The sequence below is a fragment of the Chiloscyllium plagiosum genome, unplaced genomic scaffold (assembly GCF_037043375.1).
Source record: "Chiloscyllium plagiosum isolate Xiang-an unplaced genomic scaffold, Cpla_swu_hap1 HiC_scaffold_6, whole genome shotgun sequence".
Taxonomy (NCBI): Eukaryota; Metazoa; Chordata; class Chondrichthyes; order Orectolobiformes; family Hemiscylliidae; genus Chiloscyllium; species Chiloscyllium plagiosum.
The window spans coordinates 78,406,290-78,434,046 of record NW_028270144.1 but is presented as its reverse complement, the minus strand read 5'-3'; the positions used below and the strand labels follow the sequence as shown (position 1 = coordinate 78,434,046).

Sequence of the window (27,757 nt, the reverse complement as noted above, 5' to 3'; positions counted from 1 at the left end):
TCTACCCAAAGGAAATGTTTTGCATATTTAACTAAAATTTGACTTGTAGTTCCTCTTAATACTAGGTTGTATTTCATTCAATCTGTCATCATTTTGAAATTGGAATAAATACTGTGTATTTGAAACCCTTGACTATGTAATAAAGCTAAAAAATGTAAAAGAACAGCATAGCTAACTAGGGACCTTATAGCACTACAAATATTTAACAAGCTAATCGACTAATGTTTACTATTCTCCAGGAACAAATCCTTTGAATTTATCTCCTGACTTCAAAACCTCTTTATCAATTTTCTCTCATCAGAGTGAACATATTAAGATCTGTGATCTACTTGTTCCGCTTTTGTGTGGCATGGTTAATGCAGTTCTAAATTAATTACTTAAGTTAGTAGCTGTTCAAGCAAACTTTTTCTTGAAAACCTTCACAAAACAAGCAACGGCAATAAGCACTGCTTATGCAGAAACAAATTTCTCAGTCATCAAATTAGAAAAGGCATCAGAAAGGAGAGAAACAAAAGCAAAACAAAAGCTCCGGATGTTGGAACTGATTTTCAAAAATGAAGAGAAGTCTGGACTGAGTAACTAGGAAGAAAATATTCCTAGATGGACAGATTGAAAACCAAAGGTCTTGATTTAAATTGACTGGCATAAAAAGTGATGACGACATGAGGAAAAATTCACTTATAAACCAAACTGGTGGGATATGGAATGTACTGCTTAAAAATGTGTTGCTGGAAAAGCACAGCAGATCAGGCAGCATCAGAGGAACAGGATAATCGACGTTTCGGGCATAAGCCCTTCTTCAGGAATGAGGAGAATCGACGTTTCGGGCATAAGCCCTTCTTACATTTGTTCCTTTGATGCTGCCTGACCTGCTGCACTTTTCCAGCAACACATTTTTAAGCTCTGATCGCCAGCATCTGCAGTCCTCACGTTCTCCCTATGGAATGTACTGCCCAAGAGTGTGAAGTAGGTAGATGAAGTCATGCATGTCAAAAGCAAATAGGATAGTTATTTGAAGAGAAAAGAAATACAGGACTAAGAGGTAAAAGCATGTAAGTGGCATTAAATGATTTGCTCTGGGAGAAAGCTAGCAAAGACACATCAGTCTGAAAGGACACTTTTGTTGATTCTAAAAGAAGAAAATGTTGGAACCACTCAGCAAATCAGTCAGCATCTACACAGAAGACAAACAGAGCTTCAGGTATGAATTGTAGAAAAATAGATATTTTTCTCCCTGACTTTACTCTTAAAATGGGACAAAGACAAAATGGATACTGCAAATACAGTATGATGGATAATATACAATGGTAAGACAGTTAGCTTTAAAGTCTTATATGCTGTCAAAGAAGTGTCCTTAATGGTTCCTGTCAACAGAAGTCACACTTTTGATCAGGCAAGACATGAAGATAGAAAAGAAGCAGAAATAGCAATGATAAATATCCATGTGGTCTGAATCTTATCTGAACAGATATTAGATTATCCAAGTGTCTGGAATTGCATAAACACAAAAAGCGTATTTTAGTAAATGGTACAAAAGATAAAAACAAGATCTTATATGAGAAACAAAATGGCAAGAGAGGGAGATTTAGAGTAAGATAACTGTCACTTTGAGAGAAAAGGAGATCATTCCTGATGCAGTCATTATTCCTGCTTGGAAGTAACAGCTACCTGATTAGGTATAGCTTGTAATAGGAATGATTTGCTAGGTTCTGGTCAATGGTCTATTAACATTGTGGCTGTTTCAATTATGTACCAGTGGTAATAAGTTCTCATGGTCTTTCGACTAATGCAGTAACATGGAGAACTAATATTATGCAAGTCAGTGAATTTCTAGAATCTACCAAACCCTTAACTTGATTCAGTTTATAGGATAGATTGTAGTAAAAGAGGCCATGGCTGCAGAATTTTCACTTGAGATATAATCTTACTATGCTATGTGGCAAATCATGGATTCTTCAGTTTTGTCTGGTGAACACGTGCAGAACGTCTGTCCAGCTGCAGCTACTGGTGGACTGCAATTTGGAGCTAGAATTGCAGATGAATTCACTGTGGAACATCCTCAATGCTAAGCATTTCATGGATTGCATGTTCAGTGAGGTGACCATGTGACAGGTGTAGATAAAATAGGCAGAAAAGGCATAGGTGACCATCAGGCAGAGTAGAGGGAGGCAGGTAATGCAGGAACCTCCTGGGCTCATCCCCTTTCTTATAGATATACCACTTTAGATGCTGTTGGGGGGATGATTGCATTTGGAATATTGTGAGCAGTTTTGGGCCTCATATTTAAGGAAAGATATGCTGGCCTTGGAGGGGATCTAAAGAATGTTCCCAAGAATGATCCCAGGAAACAACCATCTGATGAAGAAGCAGCACTCTGAAAGCTAGTGCTTCCAAATAAACCCGTTGGACTATAATGTGGTGTTGTGTGATTTTTAACTTTGTCACATGAGGAGCTGTTAAGGACTGGGTCTGTACTCAATGGAGTTTAGAAGGACGAGGGTGGGGGGAGGATCTCATTGAAATTTACAGAATACTGAGAGGCCTAGATAGGGTAGGCATAGAGAAGATGTTTCCACAAGTTGGAGAGACTAGGACTTGAGGGGATAGCCTCAGATTAAAGGGGTAATCCTTTAGAAGAAAGATTAGGAAGAATTTCTTCAGCCAGAGGTAGGTGAGTCTGTGGAAGCCAAGACACTGAGGGTCATTAAGACAGAGGTAGTTTCTTGATTGGAAAGGGGATCAAAAGTTATGTGGAGAAGGCAAGAGAATGGAGTTGAAAAACAAGGCGATAATCAAATGGCAGTGAAGACTTAATGAACCGAATGGTCCAATTCTGCTCCGATATCTTATAGTCTTATGGGACTGTGCAGAGGAAAGTAGTGGCAGCCAATTTATGGCATTATGGATGGGACTGCTGCACAATAGGGGAGGAAAATGAACACCAGGAGTACAGAGGTAGGGGACTGAGAGGTGTTCCTACAGCCAGAAAAGAGACTCCAACATGGTATTTTGCCTCTCTGGTGCCAGGATCAGGGATGTCTCAGAACCAATACATGGTATTTTGAAGGGGGGAGGGCAAACAGACAGAGATTGTGACATACGATGGTACCAATAACATGAGAAGGAAAAGGGTGAAGTGCTGAAAGCAGAATTTAGAAAGCTAGAAAATACATTAAAGAACAGGATCCAAAAAGTAGGAATCTCTGGATTCCTTCCAGTGCCACGTGCACATGAGTATAGGAATAGGAGGTAAGTCTAGATGAATGCATGGTTGAAGAGATATTGCATGACAGAGGGCTTTAGATTCCTGGGATAGTGGAGCCATTCTTTGGAGGGGTGGGACCTGTGCAAGGCGGACAGATAATATCTGAAGTGAATGGGACCAGCATCCTTCCTGGGAGGGTTTAAACTAACATTGCAGAAAGTGGGATCCATAGACAATGTTCAGCGGGGGAGTTGCATGGTCAAAATTAGAAGAGACAGCAAGTGAGTCAGGATGGCACAGACATTATGGGTCACTTAAGGCCTCAGCAAGGGTTTTGATAAAGGTAAAAACCCTCAGGATCCAGGGGAATTTTGCAAATTGAACCCACAATTGGTTGAGTCGCAGGAAACAGAAGGTGATGGTTTAGGGGCATTTTTCTGACTAGAAGCGTGTGTTAAATGGAGTCCCACAGGGCCAACCAACAGACTAGATCTAAGCTCTGCAGTCCAGTCACATCCAATCGTGAATGGTGGTGCATAATTAAACAACTCACTGGAGGAGGAAACTCCACAAATAATTCAACTCTGAATGGTATGGGAGCTCAGCACATCAGTGCAAAAGACAAGGCTGAAACATTTGCATCCATCTTCAGCTAGAAGTGCTGAGTAGATGATCAAACTCAGTCTCCTGCAGAGGTGCCCAGCATCCCAGTCTTCAGCCAATCTGATTCACTTCACATGATATCAAGAAAAGATTGATGGTCCAGGATATTGCAAAGGTATGGAGCTGACAATATTCTGGCAATACTACTGATGAGTTGAGAGTGTGTTGCTGGCAAAGCACAGCAGGTCAGCCAGCATCCAAGGGGCAGGAAAATTGACATTTTGGGCTGGAGGCCTTCATCAGGAACTTCATCAGGAACATACTACTGATGACTTGACTCATATTGTGGACCCAGACTTGTTCTTGGCCAAACAGTACTGCTACATCACAGCAAAGTGGAAAATTGCCTTGGTATGTCCAGTCTACAAAAAAGCAGGAGAAATGTAACCCGGTCAATTACTGCCCTAAACATCAACTCTTGCTAATCAGTAAACTGATGGAATCGATAGTACTATCAAGCAACACTTGCTCAGCAAAATCCTGATTACTGATGCTCAATGTGAGTTCTGCCAGGACCACACAGTTCATGACCACATAACAGCCTTGGTCCAAATATAGAGAAAAGAATTGAAACCTCAGAGGGGAGGGGAGAGTGATAGCCTTTGATATCAAGAAAGCACCTGGCACACTGTGGCATCCAGGAGATCTAGCAAAACTGTAATGGGATTTAGGGGTAAATTATTCACAGTATGGAGTCATACTAGCTCACAGAAAGATGGCTGTGGTTGTTGAAGGTCAGTCATCTCCAGGACAACTCTAGCAGTTCCTTAGGTAGTGTCCTAGGTCCAACTTCAACTGTTTCATCAATAACCTCTCCTACAACAAAGTCAAAAGTAGGATGGTCACCTATGGTCGCACATGTTCAGCATCATTCATGATTCCTCAGATACTGAAACAGTCGATATGCAAATGCAGAAAGACCCAGACAATATCCAAATTTAGGCTGACACAATTGCCAGGTAATGACCATCTCCAACAACAGAATATCTAATCATTGCATCTCGATGTTAGATGGAATTTCCATCAATGAATTTTACATTATCAAGATTCTGGAGTTTACAATTCACCAGAAACTATCCTAAATCAGTCGTACAAACTTTGGCTAGAAGAAGGTTAAAAGCTGGGAATTCTGTGGTGGGGGAAGTTGCTGCTGTCTCCCCAAAGCCTATACACCAACTACAAGACACAATGTCAGGCTTGTAATGGAATACTCTCCACTGCCTGCATTTCCAACAACTCTTAACACTATCCAGGACAAAAGAGCTCTTTCAGGTGGAACACCATCTAAAACCTTCAGCATTCACTCCCTTGACCCTGGCAGCAATGTGTATCATCCACTGGCTCCTTTGTCAATGCCTTCCAAACCCTGTGACAGCAACCATTTAGAAGGACATGGACAGCACATACATGGGAACATCACCACCTGCAAGATCCTCTCCAAGACACTCACCACCCTAACTTGGAATTATATCTTTGATCTTCATTGTTGTTGGAGCAATAACCTGGAACTCCCTTCAGAAAAGCATTGTGGGTGCTGTTAGGAATGACAGTAATTCAAGAAGGGAACTTACCATCACCTTCTCCAGGACAATTAGACATGAGCGTTAAGTGTTGGCTTGGAAAACAATGCCCATCCCATAATCGAACATAGAAAAATTCACATCTCTTAGGCAGAATCAGAACTGGGAAATAAGTAGTCAATGTATGGTTGCTTATGTTAAATGAATACATAACGAATTCAAAATATATTTTTCAAAACATCAATCCATACCTCTTGGTTCATTAATGCAGTCGCCAACTTCTGGACAGAAGGTGTCAGTAAAGATGTTCCTCTTATCACTTTGCTCATTGCTGCAAGAGACTGATGGATGCTTTGCACTAGGCGGATGGCATTGTATTGTTCCAAGGCGATGAATGACTGGATAGGAGAGCCCTGCTTCTCATTTAGAGGGGAAAGTTTTTGGTGAATCAGTTGAGAGCCCTGGAAAGAAAATCAAGAATGTCATGAAGGAAAGATATAAATATACAACATTTCTTTCATAGAGTCATATGGCATGGAAACAGAACCTTCCAACCAGTCCATGCTGACCATGTTCCCAAACTAGACTAGTCCCACCTGCATGTGGTTGGCCCATGGCTCTCCAAATCTTTCCTATTCATGTATTTATCCAAATGTCTTTTAAATGTTAACTGTACATGCATCAACCACTTCCTTTTGCAGTTCATTCCACACACTAACCACACCCTGTTTCAAAAAAAGTCCTTCAAGTACTAATTAAATCTTTCTCCTCTCACCTTAAAATTTTTTTGAACTCTCCCACCTCAGGGAAAAGACCTTTGCTATTCACCTTATCTATGCCCCTTGTGATTTTATAATTCTCTATAAGGTCACCCCTACGGTCCAGCATATCCAGCTTATTTTTATAACTCAAACCCTCTATTCCTGACAACATCTGGTAAATCTTTTCTGAACCCTCTCCAGTTTAATAATATCCTTCCCATAACATGATTTGAAGGTGCCGGTGTTGGACTGGGGTGTACAAAGTTAGAAATCACACACCATCAGGTTATATTCCAACAGGCTTATTTGGAAGTGCACCAGACTGCTCACAGTACTCCAGAAAAGGCCTCACCAATGTCTTGTACAACCTGAACATCTCATTCCAACTTCTATACTCAAAGGTCTCAGCAATGAAGGCAAGCACGTTAAACATCTTCTTAACCAATCTTTCTACCTGTGAGGCAAATATTTAAAATACCAAAGTCAATGGAGAGCGATATTAGGCAAAGTGTAAAATCAATGTTTCACCATGTGCTTTCCACCTGGCAGGACATGATAAAATTAACTTCTCAAAGTCTGAAACATCTCAATTGTCCCAATCCCACTTTCAGTCAGGAAAGATATTATTTTATTGGAGGCAATTCAGAGAAGGTTCACTGGGATAGTGGGATTGCCTTATGAGCAGGCTTAACAGGTTGGGACTCTACTCAATGCAATACAAAAAATGAGACCTAATCTCTTTGAACATTGACGATTCTTAAGAGACTTAACAGGATAAATGCTGAGAGGATGTTACTCCTCATGGGAGAACCTAGGATCAAAATGCATTACCTCAGAATAAAGGGATACCAATTGAAGACTGAGATGGGGAGGAATTTCTTTTCACAGAGGGTTGAGTATCTTTGGAACTCCATGCCACAGAGGGCTGTGAGGGCAGAGTCTTTATGTAGATTTAATGTTTAGATTGATATCTTCTTGATGAGTAGGGGAATCGAGAGTAATGGGGAAAATGTAGCAAAGTGGACGAGGAATGTCAGGCAGCATCCGAGGAGCAGTAAAATTGACGTTTTGGGCAAAAGCCCTTCATTAGGAATAAAGGCAGAGAGCCTGAAGTGTGGAGAGATAAGCTAGAGGAGGGTAGGGGTGAGGAGAAAGTAGCATAGACCTGGGAATTGTAGTGGGAGAGGGACTCCCTGAGATTCTTGTAGAGAGAGGGGGAAAACCTTTTCAAGGCAGGCATCCTTGTAAGAGGATTCGCAGTAGGGTTAAAATCAACTAGGTAAAAACAATGACTGCAGATGCTGGAAACCAGATTCTGGATTAGTGGTGCTGGAAGAGCACAGCAGTTCAGGCAGCATCCGAGGAGCAGTAAAATCGACGTTTCGGGCAAAAGCCCTTCATCAGGAATAAAGGCAGAGAGTTGTTACCTGGTTGATTTTAACCCTACTGCGGATCCTCTTGCAAGGATGCCTGCCTTGAAGAAGTTTTCCTCCTCTCTCTACAAGAATCTCAGGGAGTCCCTCTCCCACTGCAACTCCCAGGTCTATGCTACTTTCTCCCCACCCCCACCCTCCTCTAGCTTATCTCTCCACGCTTCAAGCTCTCTGCTTTATCCCTGATGAAGGGCTTTTGCCCGAAACGTCGATTTTACTGCTCCTCGGATGCTGCCTGAACTGCTGTGCTCTTCCAGCACCACTAATCCAGAATCTGGTTTCCAGCATCTGCAGTCATTGTTTTTACCATGAGGAATGTCAGATCAGCCATAATCCTACTGAATTGCAGGGCAGGCTGTCAGGGATAAATGGCCTACTTATGTTTCTATTCCCTAGGTTATTTTGGTTACATTTTCATTTCCTTCACCAGATGTAGCTCTGTAATTTTTTTCAAATTCCTTTTGAAAATTAATAAAGAATCTGCGACCATCATAGTTTCAGGCCGTGAATTCCAGATTACGACCAAGTAAAAATAATCCTAATGTTGGTTCTGGCTTTTTTGATTATCATCTTAAATTTTCTGCTACGTTACTAACACTTCTGCACTGGACCCAGTTTCTCCTTATTTATTGCTATTCTATCAAAACCTGTCATAGTTTTGAACATTATATCAAGTTTCCTTTTAACTTGTTTTGCATAAAAGAACAATTCAAGCTTTTCAACATAACTGAAAGCTTTTGTTTCTGACTCAGCATTCTAGTAAACCTCTTCTGCTCTTTTTCTAAAACTTTGACAACATTCCTATAAAATGGTGCACCGACTTGAACACAATAATCCAGGTCAGATCAGTGTAGGTATAAACCCAGCAATTACAGAGCAGTCAGCGAGGTGGTGAGAAAGCTTTGACAAGCAGTAAGCTGGGACAAAATTAACAGTCATATGGACAAATGTAGATTAATTAAAGAAAGCCAGCATGGATTTATTAAAAGGAAGTTGTGTTTAACAAAATTAATTTTTCAGTAAAGTATCAGAGAGGGTTGGTATGGCATACATGAACAAAAGGTATTTCATGAGATTATAAGAAATAGGAGCAGAACTAGACTAATTGGCCCTGTGAGCATGTTCTGTCATTCAGTAAGAGCATAGCAGATCTGATTGTGACATTAACTCCACTTTTCTGCTTGCCTTTGATAACCTTTGACTCTCTTATTGTTTAAAAATCTGTTTAATTTATCCTTTAATGTATTCCATAAAACATAGGGGTAGAAGGAGGCCTTTGATTCATTGAGTCCGTTCTGCCAATCAATGATTTCATGGCTGATCTGATTATACTCAATTCCATTTTCATCACAAAATCCTTGATTCCTCTACTGATTAGAAATCTGTCTATCTCAGCCCTGAATGTAATTAATAATCCAGCCTTCTGTGGTAAAGAATTCCACAAATTAACCACCACCCGACAGAAAAATTCCTCCTCATCTCTGTCTTAAGAGGGTAACCCCTCAATCTGATTTTATGCCTTCTGATCCTAGACTCTCCAACTAGGGGAAACACCATCTTCATACCTATCTGAACAAGCCCCCTAAGAATGTTATATGTTATAAGGTCACCTCTCAATTTTCTCAGCTCCAACTGAGCAGCAGCCAACTTACTCAACTTCTCTTCATAAAGAAGATCCCTTGATACCCAGAATCAACCAGTGAAACTTTCTCTAGACTGCTTCCAATACCAGTTTATCTTTCATTAGACAAGAGAACCAAAACTGTTCATACTATTCCAGGTATAGTCTGACCAGTGCCTTGTATAGTTTCAGCAAGACCTTTTTTTTTAATAGCTGAAAATGTGTTGCCGGAAAAGCGCAGCAGGTCAGGCAGCATCCAAGGAACAGGAGAATCGACGTTTCAGGCATAAGCCCTTCTTCCTGAAGAAGGGCTTATGCCCGAAACGTCGATTCTCCTGTTCCTTGGATGCTGCCTGACCTGCTGCGCTTTTCCGGCAACACATTTTCAGCTCTGATCTCCAGCATCTGCAGTCCTCACTTTCCTTTTTTTAATATTCCATTCTCATTGAAATAAAAGCCAATATTCTGTTTGCCTTTCTTATTTGCCTTTATACAACTGAGCAAGTTTAGTGAGATTTGACCACCCACTGTGTTCTAAGGTCTGAGGAATTGCTGAGAAATCTGTGGAATATTTGTTGATCACTGTGGGTGTTCAATTGCGTACTTACCTCAACTTTAGTTCTGGTTCCTAAAAATCTGAATGTAGAACACTCAACTCTCTATATGCCATTGGTAGCAAAGTGTGTCACAACCTCTGGTCATTTCCAAGCCCTTGCAGAATAGTTTGCACCCTCTACATGATATACTTTACCCAGGGAAGTAATACCCAGCACCTCAAATGTGGTGATCTACATTACTATTGGTATGACATCGTAGTGTAAGTGGAAATAGGAAGATAAAGAGGATCAATGCTTTGGTGTATGAGGGAAGCTTCACATCTTGAGACACTGGAACCAGTTCTGGACAGAGAACACCTATTCAATGAGGTTGAGTTACACCTCCAGGGTTGTGACCAATGTGTTCTCAACAAAGTTCAGTGGTAGTTGGAGAGAGTTCAAATTAACTTGGCAGGGAGTAGCTACTTGTGCATAAAAATAGAAAAGAGGACTATGGTGCATAAAGTAATCAGAGTATTGGATAGTGTGGTACGTCAGATGAATAGTTATAGGTTAATCATTAAACAATCAATAGGAATAGGATTGGACTAGGTCAGATTGGGATATTTGGTTGGCATGGACGAGTTGGACCGAAGGGTCTGTTTCCATGCTTCATCAGTATTGCCACATCACATGGCTCTGGGACCTGATAAAAGAGGTTCTGGTGAATCCAACTCGACTATGCATCTATACATATGGTACATTGTTACTAATTTTATGTCAGTTTGAACTAGCGTGGTGTCCAGTCCTCATCAATCTAACGCTCTCAGAGTCAGTATATTTATTTATCTATATTTGTACAGATAGTATTCAAGATAGAATTGATGTCGTATTAGAGAGGGGCAGATTAAGAAGAATAAAATACAAAAACAGATTATAATGCATCTACATAAATGTAAAAGTGGGTAAGTAAGATTGGTGAGCTATAGGGACAAATAGGAAACATTATGTGAGCAGTATTCATCAATACACAGTTTAGAAAAGCAAAACAAAAGGTGAGATAGTGATAACAACCAAACATTGCTGTGTTGGAAAGAAAGAATATCCTCGAAGACAAAGTTCATTTGGTCAGATTTAAGAAGCAAAATGGAAGTGATCACATTACTCGAGGGTAAGCTACTGGCTTCCAAGTAAGTGAGAGAGAAATAGCAGAACATGTGCAGGGAAATCACAGAAAAATGAAAAATCTACACAGCTATAATACTGAAGAACATTCATTCACTCAAATATCAATTGGGAATAATCTGAGAATAAAGGGTAAGAAGGGAGAAGAATATTTGGAGTGTATTCGGGAGAACTCCCTTAATTGCTACCTTCTTAATTCAACCAAAAAGGAAGCATTGCTTGATCTTATGCTGGGAAACGAGGGCGGTTGGGGTCAGATTGGTGGCGTTGATCAAACATCAGTGGGCTGACACTTGTATAAGAGAGATAATTCTGTAAGAAGATGTACATGGATAAAAGCAAGGAACAATCTAAAGACAAAATTCTAAATTTGAAAAGGTCTAAATTCAGTGGGATGACAGAGAATTTAGCCAGGGTAGTGGAACCAAAGACTGATATGAATATCTCAACAAGGGTGAAGGGAACTAAAGCAAAGTCCTGAGAAGGATGAGGGGGTTACAGAATATGACAAACCAAAAAAGTGTGCAAAATATATGTGATGCATGTCATGAATTCTTCAAGCAACAACCTGGTCAAATAAAACAAGTTGAGAGGAATGTGAAGTAGAAAATAAGAGTAGAACAAAGACAACAGCCAGAACAGAATGGTTGGTAACATCTTCCTCAGGCATGGATGTGGCTGACAGGTAAGATATGCAGTAAAGTCTTTTGGGACAAAGAAGGTGATTTGTCTTGAAATGTGTAAGGCAAGGCTAGAATACTCAATTCTACTTTGTATGTGTGTTCACAAAAGAACAGAATGCTGCCAAAACATTAGTAGAAGTGCAGATGGAAATAAAGGCATTAGATGGGGTGTAAAGTGATAGAGATGATATACTTGAAAGGTTGCCAATGCTAAAATTAGAAACGTTGCCTGGTTCTGCTGACGTGTATCCCCAGGTTGCTCAAGAAAGTTCGAGTATAAGGGCTTGCCATAGTCTTTCAATTTCCAAGACACCAGGGAGGTGCCAGGAGAGTTGAGAGTAGCAAAAGTGACACCCTCATTAAAGAAAGTTTGTAATGGACATTCCAAGTAACAATGAGCCAGTCAGTAGAAAATCTGTGATGGATAAAGTTTTACAAACAATAATCAGGGAAACAAATCACAGGTGCTTGGAGAGACAAAGCATAATCTTTGTGCTTATGAAAGGCAGCCATGAGGTGGAGGTGCTGGTGTTGGACCGGAGTGGACAAAATCAAAAATCACATGACACTGGGTTATAATCTAACAGGTTTATTTTGGAGTCCCTGCTCCTTTCTCAGGCAGCTACTAAGACACAGAATTTATAGTAAAAGATCAAAGGGTCATGCAACTTATGCAAATGTATTGAACAAACCTAGATGGCTACTAAATCTTTAAGCAGAATGGAGGATCAGGTGTTAATCGATGAATATGTAAATCCCTGCCCCCCAAAAGCTTCAGGTTTTATCAGAATAAAGGTGACACCTTAGGTCAGACAATGCATTTTAGGTGTGAGGCCATGTTTCAAGTCTGTTTTGTATTTCATCCTGGAGCCAGACTGGTTTTATTTCCAAAGTAGAAATTTATAAAATGCCACCTTGACTGACTGTCTACAGATTTGAATGAAATAGAATGTATCTGCAAGTGCAAATTCACCCCATAGAGCCATAGATTTATATGTGTGTGGGAGAGAGAGTGCCTTGATCTGTGTGTGTGTGTGTGTGTGAGAGAAAGAGGGAGAGAATGTGGGTGTGCATGTGCTCTTGAGAGAGAGAGAGAGAATGCGTGTGTGCGCTTGAGAGGGAGTATGTGTGAGTATGAGGGAGTAAATGTGTGTCAGAGCATGCGAGTGTGCACGCTTGTGTGAGTGTGAGGGAGTATATGCCTGTGAGTGTGAGTGCGAGTGTGTGTATGAGAGAGGGTCTGTGTGTGTGTTTGTGTAAGACAGTGTGAGGGTATGAGAGTGTAAGGGAGTGTATGAATGTGAGAGAGTGTGTGTGTGTATAAGAAAGTGTTTGTGTGAGAGAGTTTGTGTGTATGTGTCCGTGTATGTGTGAGACCGTACAGTGTGGTGGCGTCACCTGCAGTGTGACATGAACCAAGATCTTCGCTGAAGTCATTCTCATGGGTACTGAACATGGCTATCTGCCTGTGTTCGGTAACTTCGGATAAATATCCTCCAAGGCGAACTTCAGGACATGCAACAAAGCAGAGTTGCCGAACAGAGGCTGATGTTGGGTATCCAAGAAGATGGCCTCAACCAGGATCTTGGGTTCACATTACATTACAGGTGACCCCACCACATCATACACTCTCACACACACACTCACTCACACAAACATACTCACACAGACCCTCTCTCAGATACACACACTCTCTCTCTCACACACTCATTTACTCTCTCACACAAACACATACATACACTCACACAGACCCTCTCTTATATACGCATGCTTGAACTCACACTCTCACAGGCATATACTCTCTCATACCCCCCACACTTTTGCATACACTCACACGCATTCTCTCATACACATACAATCTCTCTCAAGCACACACACTATCTCCCACAAGAGCACACACACACACACTCTCTCATTCTCCCTCTCATACACATACATATAAATCTATGGGGTGAAACTGCATTTGCAGTTTTGAATTTGCAGGTACATTCTATTTTGTTCAAATCTGTAGTACTACATTGACAGTCAGTCAATGTAGTATTTTATAAATTCCTACCTTGGAAATAAAACCAGTCTGGCTCCAAGATGAGATACAAACAGACTTGAAACATGGCCTCACACCTAAAATGCATTGTCTGATCTAAGGTGTCACCCTTATTCTGATAAAGCCTGAAGTTATGTTGGGGCAGGGATTTACATAGTAATCAATCGAAACTTGCACCTCCATTCTGATTAAAGAATTAATAGCCATCTAGGTTTGTCCAATACATTTGCATGAGTTGTATGACCCTTTAATCTTTTATTTTAAATTCTGTGTCCAGTATTCTCTCTCACTAGTTGCCTGAGGAAGGAGCAGGGGACTCTGAAAGCTTGCGGTTTGAAATAAATCTGTTTGACTATAAACTGGAGTTGTGTGATTTTTGGCTTTATAAAAGGCAGAATACACTTGACTAATTGAGTTTTTTGATAAAGTAACAGAGAAGGTTGAGAACGCTCAATGTTGTCTTTCATGATTTTAAGAATGCATTTGACAAATCATCTCATTAAACTAATTAATAAAATTGAAACACACTGGATGTTTCAGTGTGGAACAAAAAAATTGATTTAAGGATTTTAAAAAAAGAGTCATGGTGAAAGGTTGACTTTCCAACTGGAGGATGGTAGACAGCAGTGATCTCGAGTTCAGTCCTAGCACCACTTTTATTAAACTATTAGGATATCAGAATACAGAATCAAATTTTAAATTTCACTATGATACCAAAGTTAGAGGAGTGGCTGACAATGAGGATTATACAAATAAACTGCAAGACATAAATAGGATCACAAAATGGCCATACAAATGGCAGATGAAATTTAACACTTGGACAAGTATGTGGTGAAGCATTTTGATAGAAAGTGTAGTGAAAAAACAATGGAGACAAACTAGCACAGTTCTAAAAAGGGAACAAAGGCAAAAGTACATGGACATGCATGTGCATAGATTATTCTACATAATATACAAGTATTCCATGTTCCCTATTTAACTGGTTTTGTGTATGAATATATGTACTTTCCTTACAATGTTGCCATCGGTTATTTTTCTAGCTATCATGTCTTGCTGCACTACTTTAAACACTAAGAAGGAAAGGAGTGTAATAATTTTGCTTGCATTATGTTCATATTATTAGATTTTGGTTGTAAATAAACACCACTGAGCATTAGAATAGTAAACAACACATAGCAAATGTTAAATTCATAATGCAAGAGTTTACTTCCTGAGATGCCTGAGAGGCTAATGTCTCTTTGCTTGTCTTCACTATTTCTTTGGAGTTCTGAGGAAATTCCAGACAATGATTTTCATCTGAACAGTAACTTACCTGATTAAGTTTCTTCCAGAGGTTGAGAATAGGAGACAATTCATTGGACCAAATATCTCTGTCAAACTTGCTGCCAGCTGTCATTGACCTGCTCAGAATCCGGAGCTGGGAAATTACCTGTAAGGGAGAATTGAGAGATCAAATGTGATCAATTGTGAGTAACTAGATTCACTGACATTGCATCACATTAATATTCTTTGTTTTTATTCATTCATATGGAATGAGCATCATTGGTATCATTTGCATTTATCATGAAGCTTTAATTGCCTTTGAAAAAGGTTCTAATGAGTCATTTTCTTGAACTGCTACAGCCTACATGATCTACCTACACCCACAGTAGCCCTGAAGGAAGTTCTAGGATTTAGATCCAGTGACACCTCACCCGACGAAGCAGCAGCGCTCTGAATGTTTTTGATTTCAAATAAACCCTGTTGGACTATAACCAGGTTTGTGTGACTTCTAACTTTGTCCACCCCGGTCAAACACCAGCACCTCCACATCATGGCTACCATTTGTCAAAGAGAAAAAGAGAGTGTAATATTTTGACTCTGGTATGAACTGAATTTGAAACACGAACTCTGTGTGTCTCACCACAGATGCTGCTAGACCTACTGAGTTTCTGCAGCATTCTTTATGATCATCTCCTGACCACCTTGTTCCCCTTATCCTTCAATGTCACTGAGGTCCTGTGTTTGAAAGCTGTTTTAAATGAATCCTTAGAAAGTTGCTGCAGTGCACCTTGTATATGATACACATTGCTGCCACTGTGGGCCTGGGTTATGGAGCGAGTAAGTATTTAAGGTGAATCACATCAATATATATTTTCAGATGCAAATTTGTGCAGCTGATCAATCAAACAGAACTTAAGACTTCAATTCAAAAGTACAATTTAGAATTGTGCAATGTTATGCTAATTTATTTTATTATTATTTCCATAGGACGCACTATTCTAGGCAAAATTAATTTTGGTCTACATTGACTTCTTGAAATTTTGGGCTCTTACTAAGGATTCCTATCCATTTCACTCAAAATAAACTATTGTTTTGTTCATTTATCTGATCATGATCAGATAATACATAGTATTTTAGAACACTATTAAATATACTTGAGGGGACAGTATTTGAATTTAAATCGATAGTACCTAATTCAATAGTCTTACAATCACAATTATTTGTTGCTTTTGCATCACTGTCCAAATAAGACACTTAAAATCCATACTGAGATTATGTTCATAGTCTACAGGCCTTTTCTCAAAAGGCACTTCTTCAAGAAAATAGCATCCTCACAGTTGGCTTTGACCAAGAGAAAATTAGTTTTTCTAGGCCTTCTTGGACCAATAATAAATCACTTAGTGGATTTAGCACCTGGAGAAAACAATGACCCAAATCTAAGAAATTCTAGACTTGGATCATCCTGCAATTTTTTCAGTGAAACTTAGTTTGAACAATCCTTATTGACATTCATGGGTTATCTTCAAAAAAAAATCTGAATTTATGTTACTTTAGCCATCCATCCATTAATCAAGTAATTGTTTGAATTGCCAAGTGGCTGTCAAAGTGGTTTTTTTCTGTTGCAAAGTCTGTTGCTTATGATGTGAAAATTCAGGCATGTTATACTTCTCCTAGTATAACAACATGAAGTCAACCAGTGGCCCACACCGAGTCATAGTACACTGCTTCAGCCATGTCAAAGTGCTATGGTTTGCAGCCAGATCCTAAAGGCCCCAGCTGCTTGAAGATACTGACTACAATTACCTAAAAGGTCACATTGGAAGCCTTCCATCTCCAAAACAATAACCACTAATTCAAACAAGCACTAAACTGGTAAATGAACAATCAAAATTGAAGAATTAAATAATCCAGCAGTCACAGCCATAAAAGAAGTATGCCTTGATCTTATTGGATCTGCAATACTGCTATTAATCTATACAAAAAAAGATCTTGTGTAGACTGCAAAGTTAGGGATTCATGGATTGCAGCAGTTCAAGAAGGCAGCTCACCACCACCTTCTCAAGGGCAACTTAGGGATAGGCAATAAATGTTAGCCCAACCAGTATCACCCACATTCCATAAGCGAATAAAGAAGAAAAAACATCCACGTGAAATCCTTTAATGTATATATTTTTAATAATTCTTGCTAAATATTTGACACACATTGAAAGACTGCTATATAATTCCTCTCTGTCCTGGATTTGGCATTGGTGTTAATATTTAGAGCTACATGAGTGCAAGACACATAAGGTTTGAATGAAGGAACATAAAGAATAGATATTGCTGCAGGCCAAAACTGTAAATTATCATATTAAAAGAACACTATTTTGTATACAACAGAAAAACTGTAATCAAAACTGAATAAACACTTACTAATGATTAAGGTACAAACATTTTTGATAATGTACTAGTATCTGTGGGTAAAAGTAATCTTTATATATTGTGATGGGACTGAAAATGCAATTCTGGATTTCAAAATAATCAAAATATACTTTCACAGTAAAGGAGAAAAGCACACACACGTGAATTAATCTGTCACCAACGTAAAAATATAACAGCACATCAACTACATTCTACTTATTATTGAAATAAATATATTGATATTTCCCAATATATCCAAATAATTTTGAAAATACTGTTGACTACATGGTTCTAACATGAGCTGCACTATTCAACTCGAGGTAACAGCTGTCACAAAAGATTTTTTAAAAACTACTTTGATTCGTTAGATTGGATTCCTAACTAGTTACATTGAACTTGTTTCTTTTCAGCCACAAGCTGTAGAAAGTTTTGCAGGAAACAACAAATATTCTTTTGGTAAAATGACCAGGGTAAAAACAAGATATACCTATATACAATAATCTATTAAATATCCCAGCGGTCACAACCATAACAGAAGCATTTCTTAACCTTCTTTGACTTACAACACTGCTACTAATGTATACAAGAATGTCTTGGATGGATTAAGAAATTAAAGGATATACATTAGTAAAATTTTGACAATATTAATTGCATTGCAGTTTGACAAATCTGACTACTTCCACACTGGAAATGAAAAGATAGATGCAAAGCTAATTGACCTGGAATATTAATACTGTCTCTCTTATAGTCATCATTGGTCAGATGATTATTTCCACAATTTTCTGTTTTAATTTCATATGAAAAGATATCTACTTAACCTCAATCTCAGTAATACTCTCACCAACTGTAGCACCATGAATTTTCCATTTCCCACAATGCTCATTCTGAATGAGAAAATTTAGTACCACTTAAAGTTGAAATAACAATAATTTTGTGTTCTGCATAACATTTGCTGGCAACAAGGTAGAGATGCCTTAAGTAGTTGGCTTAAAGTTTGAATGAAGATAGAATGCATTTGTAAAATTCCTTTCAGTCCTCAGGATTTCATGAAGTGGTTCACTGCCACTTTGGAACTGTATGACTGCTGTTGTGTGAGAAAACACACAGTGAAATTGTTTATAGCAAATTCTTACAAATAGCAGTGAGATAAAAGATGATATAATCTGTTCTGACAATGTTGGTTGCATGATAAATATCAGCCAATACATCAGGAGAGTGCTCTTGTTCTTCTTCAAATGTCATATGGTATTTTGTACACGCAAGCAAAGATTCAGTTTAACATTTCATTTACAAGATGGCACCCAGAAAGTGCAGCATTCCCCCAGTACTTCACTAAAGTGTGAATTTAAATTGTGTGCTCAAATCAGGGGCTGAAACTTGAATTTACAATCTTCTAACTCATATGTGAGAATACCACCAGGTAAACTGCATAAACCATACAAACAAGCAACTTATTTTAACATATTGATTCCAAGATTTAGGTATTCATGTGCCAACCACTAATATTCATGCATAAAACATGGTGGCAAATGTTTATATATGTGAGTAAAATAGCCACTGTGTTTATATGGCAAATTCAGTTGAGTTTCTGGCCAATTGTAACCCCCAGGATGTTGATAATGGGGGATTCGAGATAGTAACACCATTGGATGTCAAGGGGCAGTGGTTAGATTGTCTCTTATTGGAGATAGTCATTCCCTGTAATTTGTGTGGCACGAATGTTATTTGCTACTTTTCAGCCCAAGCCTGGACATTATCCAGGTCTTGTTGCATTTGAGCATGGACTATTCCAATATCAAGTCATAAATGGTGCTGAATATTGTACAATCATTGGTGATAATCCCCACTTCTGACCTTATGTTGAAGGGAAGGTCATTGATGAAGCAGCTGAAGGTGGTCGGGCTTAGGAGGAACTCCTGCAGAGATGTTCTGGAGCTGAGATAACTGAGGTTCAACAACCACAAGCATCTTCCTATGTGTCAGGTATGACTCCAACCAGCAGACAGTTTGTCCCGATACTCATTGATTCTCGTTTTGCTGGGACTCCTTGATGCCACACTTTGTTGAATATGGCCTTGATGTCAAGGACTTTCACTCTCACCTCACCTCTCAAATTCAACTCTTATCCATGTTTGATCCAAGGCTGTAATGGAGCTGAGTGGCCCTGGTGGAACCCAAACTGGGCATCACTGAGCAGGTTATTGCTAAGCAAGGGCTGCTTGAAAGCACTACTGACAATACCTTCCATCGCTTTACTGATGATCAAGTGTAGACTATTCCTTGCTATCATGTGGAATGAATCAAAATAACCACAGACTGGTATTTGTAATGTTGTGGACACTGGAGAACGCAGAGATGAATCATCCATTCAGCACTTCTAGCTGAAGATTGATGTGAATGCTTCAACTTTATCTTTTCATTGATATATTGTGCTCTTCCATCATTGAGGATGGGGATATTTGTGGACGTCCTCCTCCAGTGAATTGTTTATAATTGTCGGCTACCATTCATGACTGTATGCGACAGGACTACAGAGTTGATATCTGATCTGGTGGTTGTGGGATTGCTCAGCTCTGTCTATCACACGTTTCTTACATTGTTTGGCATGCAAGTAATCCTGTTTGATAGCTTCACCAAGTTGACATCAAATTTTTATATGTACTTGCTGCTGCTCTTCTCATGTCCTCCTGCACTCTCCATTGAACCAGGGCTGAGTGGCGGATATGCCCGGCTATGAGATTGCAGATTGTCCTGGAGTACAGTATCTCATGGATTTCCAGTCTTAAGTGGCTAGATATGTTCAAAGTTTGCCCATTTTGAACCATGATAGTGTCATACAACATGATGGACAGTATTCTCAATGTGAAGATGGGACTTTGTCTCAAGGACTATGTGAGGGTCATTCTTACCACTACTGTATTGGACAGATGCATTTGTAGCAGGCAAATTGGTGAGGATGAGGTCAAATATATGTTGGTTTTTGTTGGTTCCCTTACCATCTGTGGCGGATCCAACCTAGCAGCTACGTCCTTTAGAATCCAAACAATTTGATCAGTACTTTTGTTGCTACCCAGCCACTTTTGCTGATGGACATTGAAATTCCCCACCCATTGTATATTCGATACTCTTGTAACCCTCAGTGCTTCCTCCAAATGGTGTTCAACATGGAGGAATACTCATTCATCAGTTGAGGGAAGACAGTACGTGGGAATCAGCAGAAGGTTTCCTGAACCATGTTTAACCTAATACCATGAGACTTAATGGGGTTCAGAGTCAATTTGATGATCCCCAGGGCACATTCTCCAGAATATGCTGCCACTTCTGCTGGATCAGTTGTGACAAGACAAATCCAGGGATGGTGATGGCGGTGTCTGAGACATTGCCTGTAAGGTATGATTCTATGACATGACTATGTCAGATTATTTTTTGACTAGTCTGTCAGACAGTTCTCCAAAATTTGGGACTAGTCCCCAGGAGGACTGGGGGATGGCAACAGGGCTGTTTTTGCCATTATTATTTCTGGTGCCCAGGTAGATGCTAGGCAATCCCATCCATTTTCCTTTCTTTGCTCTATAGTAATGAATACATACAACATATAATATCCTTTATTATCACATGTACTCCATTGTAGGTGCACAGTGAAAAGCTTTTACAATGTCTGCCTTCATATGGCAACAATTCGTGGACACAGCAGAGGAATAAAAGTACATGCATTACTTCAGAGTTAAAAAAAAGTTAAAAAGTAGAACAGCATTAAAGAGTTGATATTGCAGTAAGGTAGGAAATTTCAAATAGACATTACAGCATAGCAACTCAGTGTAGGGCCTCCACATATGGTCTGACCGCCCATACCAGATCCCAGTCCAACAACCATCCCCATTCTGCTCCAACCCCCATTCCACTCTATATGGGCACTGAGCTGCTCCAACATAATTGCCAGAACTGCCTCCTCTGAGCTGGTCTCTGCTTGTGACTCACTGCCAATGTGCTGTACCAGGGCTCGCTGTTCGCAATGTTCTGGGGCTTACAGCCCACGTGCTACTCCAGGGCTCGCTGCTTGTGCTGTTCTGAGGCTTGTGGCCCACATGCTGTACTGGGCTTTGCTGTTCTGAGGACCTGCTGCTAATGCCTGCTGCTGAGCCAGTATTCATCTCTGATACCGAGGGGAGAGAAGAAGATGACAAGAGAAAAAAGGAAAAAGATAGAAAAAGAACAGGCAGAGCAGAGGAGCTCTGACAGGTGTATCCTACTCTGCCGCCACCTACATGAGGCTGCGTTGGGCTGTAGCTGAAATGAATTTGCTCTTCAACTTTATCAGAGGAGAGTAAAAAATCCCCAAATTAATATAGTGGAGAAATCAATGAAAAATAATAAATCATCCTCATAACTATTAAACTGCATCTAATCACTGTCGCTCTAGTTTTATTATGAAAGAGGCAAATTTGGTTTAACTGTTCAAAATAGCACTAGGAAGTCAAATAGAAGCAGGATGTTGGACAACATTTACAGATTGTTCGGGTTGCTTCCCTTTTTCTTGATGACATTCAACTTCAAAAGCTATTAGCTGAGATTTCATTTCAAAAGTTCGACTTGTGCTCATGCTAATTATTCATACATATTTACATAATTTGTGTTTTTCATGCATATTTATTAGACAATGGAAAGGTTTAATTATCTGATTCAAACCATGTCCATAAATTCAATCTGAAATTGTTTCTTTTCTTTATTGTGTATAAAGATAAATTAATTTTAGCAGACAATGGTAACTCATTACCACAGACTCCGCGTAACTGGCTCCGTGAATGTCTCCTAATTTGCGAGATATCTTTCCCCTATAACTAAGGATGAAAATGAATGGCCAAATCAAATCATATTAATTTGTAGATCATCTAGTAGCTTTCCTTGTATATTATGTAAAATCCTAACAAGAAAGGTAATAGTCAAATCTGGATAGTATTTAAAAAACAATACAATAGTATTTTGGAAGGCAGACATATGGAAGAAATTGGATTCTATGAGCTTTTAAAAATGAACTCTTTAATAATATGTGGACTTGCTGGCTAGTCCAGCATTTATAGAGTCTTAGTCATCCAGCACAGAAACAGACTCTTTGGTCCAACCAGTCCATGCCGACCATAACCCCAAACTTAACAAATCCCACCTGTGTGCAGTTGGTCTATATTCTTCCAAACATTTCTTATTCATGTACATATCTAAATGCCTTTAAACATTTTAACTGCACCAGTTCCTCCAGAAGTTCAATGCAGACATGAACCACTGTGTAAAACAATTACCCCTCGTCTTTTTAAACCTTTCTCCTCTCACCTTAAATATATGCCACTCGTCTTGAAATCCTGCACCCTGGAGAAACAATACCTGCCATTCACCTTATCTATACCCCTCATGATAAGGTCACCTCTCAACCTCCTATGCTCCAATGAAAAAGGTCCCAGCCTATCCAGCCTTTCTTTACAATTCAAACTCTCCATTCCCAGCAACATCCTGGTAAATCTCTTCTGAACCCTCTCTAGCTTAATAATATCCTTCCTATAACAGGAGACCAGAACAGGACACAATACTCCAGAAGAGGCCTCAGCAATATCCTGCACAAGCTCAATGTAACACCCCAACTCCTATACTCAAGGGTCTGAGCAGTGAAGGCAAGCACGCCAAATACCTTAACTACCTATCTATATGTCATGCAAACTTCAAAGAATTATGTGCCTGAACTCTTGGGTCTCTGTTCTACAACACTACCCAAGGTCTTATTTTTAATTGCATGAGTCTTGACTTTGTTTGTTTTACCAAAATGCAATACTTCACATTTATCCAAATTAAACTCCATTTACTACTTTTCGTCCCATTGACTCAATTGATCAAGATCTCTTTGTAATCTTAGAAACCTTCTTCACTGTCACCTATGCCACCAGTCTTGGTGACAGCTGCAAACTTACTAACCAGGTTTTCTACACTCTCATCTAAATCATTTATATAAATGACAAACAAAGGTGGACCCAGCACTGATCCCTGTGGGAACACCACCAGTCATAGGGGGGCAATCTGAAAAACAATCCTCCACCATCACACTCTATCTCCTGCCATTAAGCCAATTTTGTACCCAATTAGCAAGGTCACCCAGAATCCCATGTGATCTAACATCTCAAATTTACTTGAGCAGGTGATGGTGACCATATTTGGAACCATTCCAGTCCTCTGTTGTAGGTACACCCACAGTATTACTGGGAAGGGAAATTCCAATTTATGATGTTTGCTAGTTATAACAATATGTGGAAATATACACAGTCAATATTGGAAGAAATCTGTTTTGAGGCAAGTTGGTTTCTTTAAATTTGAAATAGTATACCCTAGCAATATGTTTTGTAAGAAAATGCAAGAAAAACGGGAACAAAGTAAAAATTCAAACATATAATTTCAGGACCGTGATGTCAAACAAACAACCCAGAAGCTCAACAATGAATGGACTTTTCTGGAGGAAATATCTAGCAATCTCTCCCAGTCCGTGTGCCAGAGATTAAGACCAGTGAGGTGGGCTGTTCAGACATGATAAGTCTTGAGAAACTAAATGTGTGCTGCAAGATGACTTCACACAGATGAATGTATTTTAAAAGTATTCCACCAACTTTGCTCAAATCAGCACAGCCCTGTCACTCACCTACTGAGACCCAATTATCAATCAAAACTCACTATCATTCATAAGCTACCCTTAACTATTTGCAATGTCAGAAACTTCACATCGAGATTTCAGGGCTAGCACACAAAAGCTATTTAAGCACGATAGCTAAATTAACTAATGTCACTTATTTACACATTTCTCTGGCTACCACAAGATTAGATAGTGCACAACTGAATGTAGAACAACTAACCAGATAAGAATATGTGTGACTGCCAACACTGACCAAACCAGCACTCAAGGCGGATCATTACTGGAACTTCCACTGCCAAGGGGTTGGCCAACAGCTGAGATGAAACTATTGAAGTTGACACTATCATCATAACTCTCACTTTAACTTCTCATCTCTAAGCTCTAATCATCCCCAAATCCCCCACCCTTTATCTACACCTCTCCCTACCCCAATTCCCATTCCTGAAGAAGGGTTATACCAAAAACATCGATTTCTCCACCTCTTGATGCTGCCTGGCTTGCTGTGTTCTTCCAGCCTTCTGCTTGTCAAATTTGTGTATGATTTGACATAATTTAGCTTACAAACTTAGATTAGAATACAAAAACAAAAGCTATCACTACAGAAACATTGTGGGTACACATTTATTACAATTACCAAGGACAGCAGTAACATCTGGTGTGAATGAGAGATTGGTGTTGTAGTCATTGATATTGTACTTTATTAATTTTTCATGGAAATACCAGCAGTCTAGGGTGACTCTTGCTCCTCTTTTGACTCCTTGTCCTCAGCTGCTCACCACGTATACAGTGGCAAGGGTTGTCCATTCATTATGGTAGAATTTTGCATTCATTCTGCCAACACTACAAGCTTCCTCCACTGTCATCCAGGCCGTAGAAGTGCTGTTCCAGAATTGCAGTAGTCTATTCTTCCACGCAGCTTCAGGTAGAATGTCTATTATTATATGCATTATGTACAGCTTGTGCACCAGAACTATCAGACTTGTGTTCAGTGGATAGCCCTATCACCAAACACTAAAGTTTTGGTCTACCACAGAGATTCAAATGCAGCCAGCACCGCAGGATGAAGGCATCATGGTTGCTGCTGATAAATTGGATACTGACTTGCATGACATATTGTGTAGGGTCATGTGCTAGCTGACATTCAGGGAATAGAATACTTTTGAGTTCCACCAAAGGACAGAGCTGATATACAACACCAGGAACACAATGTGCACACAGTAGTGGCACCATGCACTATGGGAAATGTGAAGTCCTAACAAGCCACACACTCACTATGCTAGTTGTTCTCTGGAGAGGGAGAACAAATGTAGCTAGTTCCCTTTGAATACAGTGCAGTGACCTCTCATATGCAACTGTGCAAGGCAAACCGGAAGATATTGCAAATATTTCCAACTGCAGTCGAGAAGGAGCCAAATCAATAAAAAAATCATTGCCAAGGTCACCTTCAGAGCCACTGGCAATGCTGTTCTTATCCTGCTCTGAGGTTACAGTAAATGCCAGCTTTCAGGGTTGCTGTGGTTAGTGAAGCACAGACGTTGGAAAGTTCGTTAAATATGAACAAAATTATTTCTAGCAGAATCGGTTATTATTTATGACCCATGATGGAAATATAGTTAAAGTAAATACTTCCACAAATATTAATTTATTTATTGCCTTAAGTTGTAGCGGTAGTAAGATATGGAACATATGATACAAAAGATGAATAAGTGCCATTCGAAGATTATGCTGAATTTGCTGTTGTTAATTTTCAAATGAGACAATAACGAGTGTGCAAAATTGTTGTTAATGGGAAATATACTGAAGACTTGTGTTCTTTTCATTCCCAGACCTTCACATATGAAAGCAAAACAAGTTTTATGAGTGATCCAGTAATCAATATTTTCATGCTAATTCTTCCAGGATGCATGACAAATTGGAAGGTTTTAAAAAGACAAATTTTTTTTAATAAACTCAATTATATAACCTAGCAGTCTGCAATTTATATTCAGACTATTAATTCCAAAAATAACAGTACTGGACATCTACATTTGGCACATGTTAGTGTCTAACACAGCACGAGTTATTTTGTCTTGGACTCAGCAGCTTTCATCTACTGCAGAATTCTTAATTTCAGCCACGTACTGTGAGGCACAATCTATACAATTAATGTATTCAAGTACTGTGGCTGGTTGAAATACAGCAGCAGGCAACCCAAGGGATTTATTCTTTGGTGCACAGGAGAAGCAAAGGTTACTGAAGGCTATCCTCTCTACTGCACTGCAGTACTTACCTGCATCTACTCCACTGCAGGTCAATAGTCAAAAAGCACAATTTATTTCACAACTTAAATTGTCCGCATTACTGAAAAAATGAGATTCAATAAGGGGCTTATAGATAAGTTTACAATATAAATAACAGATTAATGCATAGTGATACAAAATCCAATGTCAACTTTCAACATCTTTTGCTTAGCCTTCAGTCGTGTTTTAGTAAGCATCAAAGGAAAATATCATTTGTTAAGTATTTTAACTAACCATATTTACACCCAAGCTTAGACATATCAATATAGACAAATGCTGCAGGCAGCATTAACTTCTACAGTTCAAGGCAATATTATCTTCATAAATAAGCGAACACATGTAATAATATAGGAAAAAAAAGATAGGTTTTCTTTGAGCCCCCATATATTTATATTGATCATTCAGTTGCAATTTGCAATCAGTTACAAAGAGGCATCAATAAACTATGGGAATAGATAGCAACTGATCATTTAAGTGTTTTTTTTTCAGGTGGTTGCAGAAGCCATAGTCCCAAAAAGGGGATAATCTATCCATGTGGAATGTACTGTCACTCCAATTGATAGCTCGTTAGTCCATTATAATTTGTAACCATCAGTCTGTCATCAATCAGTTTACCTGGTCTCATGTTATTCCTGCTACTTTCTATAATAGGCATGGTGCTCAGGTGTTAGACCGGGGTTGGTCTTGATCTGGATTCTGCAGCTGTTACACTTGCTGGGACATATCCTTGGATAAACCAAAGCACTGCAGTTGCTGGAAATCTGAAACCAAACTAGAAATTCCTGGAGAAACTCAGCAGGAATTGGCAGCATCTGTGCAGAGAAAGGAAAGGTAATGTTTAGGTCCAGCGATTCATCTTCAGAAGAGGGGTCATTAGACCTGAAACGTTAACCCTGCTTTCTCTCTACAGATGCTGCCAGACCTGCTGAGTTTATCTGGCAATTTTTGGTTTTGTTTCATATTCTTGAATCCGAGCTTACTTGCAAATCTTACTCTAATTGTCAGCCATGGCTCAATTGATCTGAGGCATAAGGTTCTGGGTTCAAGTTGCAGTCTAGCGCAGCAATTGATAGCTCAATTATGCTGATATTCCAGAGAAGTATTGAGGTGCCACCCCTCAAATTGTGTTCAACTGAGAGCACATATGCTTGCTTATCTAGATATGAGATGTTACAGCACTATTTCAAAGGAGAGCGGAGACGTTATTCCTGGTGTCATGGCCAATATTTATCTTTCAACTAACATCACAAAAGACATAATATGGTCATTGTCACATTGTTGTTTGTTGGAATTGGCTCCATATAAATTGGCTGCTGCATTTTCTACATTAGAAATGTGACTAAACTTCATAAAAACTGAAAAGTATTTGGCATGGTTATGCGAGCATTTCTTTTTTCTTTGTAAGACTGCAATAGCACCATCTACAGAAAATACATTAATTATTTGCCTGGTAGACTGTAACTATGGATTAATATATTACTTCAAGGTTTTTGCAAATTT

The 27,757-nt window shown here is 39.3% G+C and overlaps 1 protein-coding gene across 3 annotated transcripts in view; it reads right to left on the bottom strand.

Moving 5' to 3' along the window:
* Nucleotides 1-27,757, bottom strand: part of dync2h1 (dynein cytoplasmic 2 heavy chain 1) — a 565,214-nt gene that overhangs the window by 64,577 nt on the left and 472,880 nt on the right. For all 3 annotated transcript variants that reach the window (XM_043691805.2, XM_043691808.2, XM_043691806.2), the window contains 2 exons: nt 14,964-15,080; nt 5,640-5,849 (listed from right to left, as the gene is read on the bottom strand). In XM_043691805.2, coding sequence (XP_043547740.2) covers nt 5,640-5,849; nt 14,964-15,080 — 327 coding nt within the window. The remainder of the gene's footprint in view (nt 1-5,639; nt 5,850-14,963; nt 15,081-27,757) is intronic.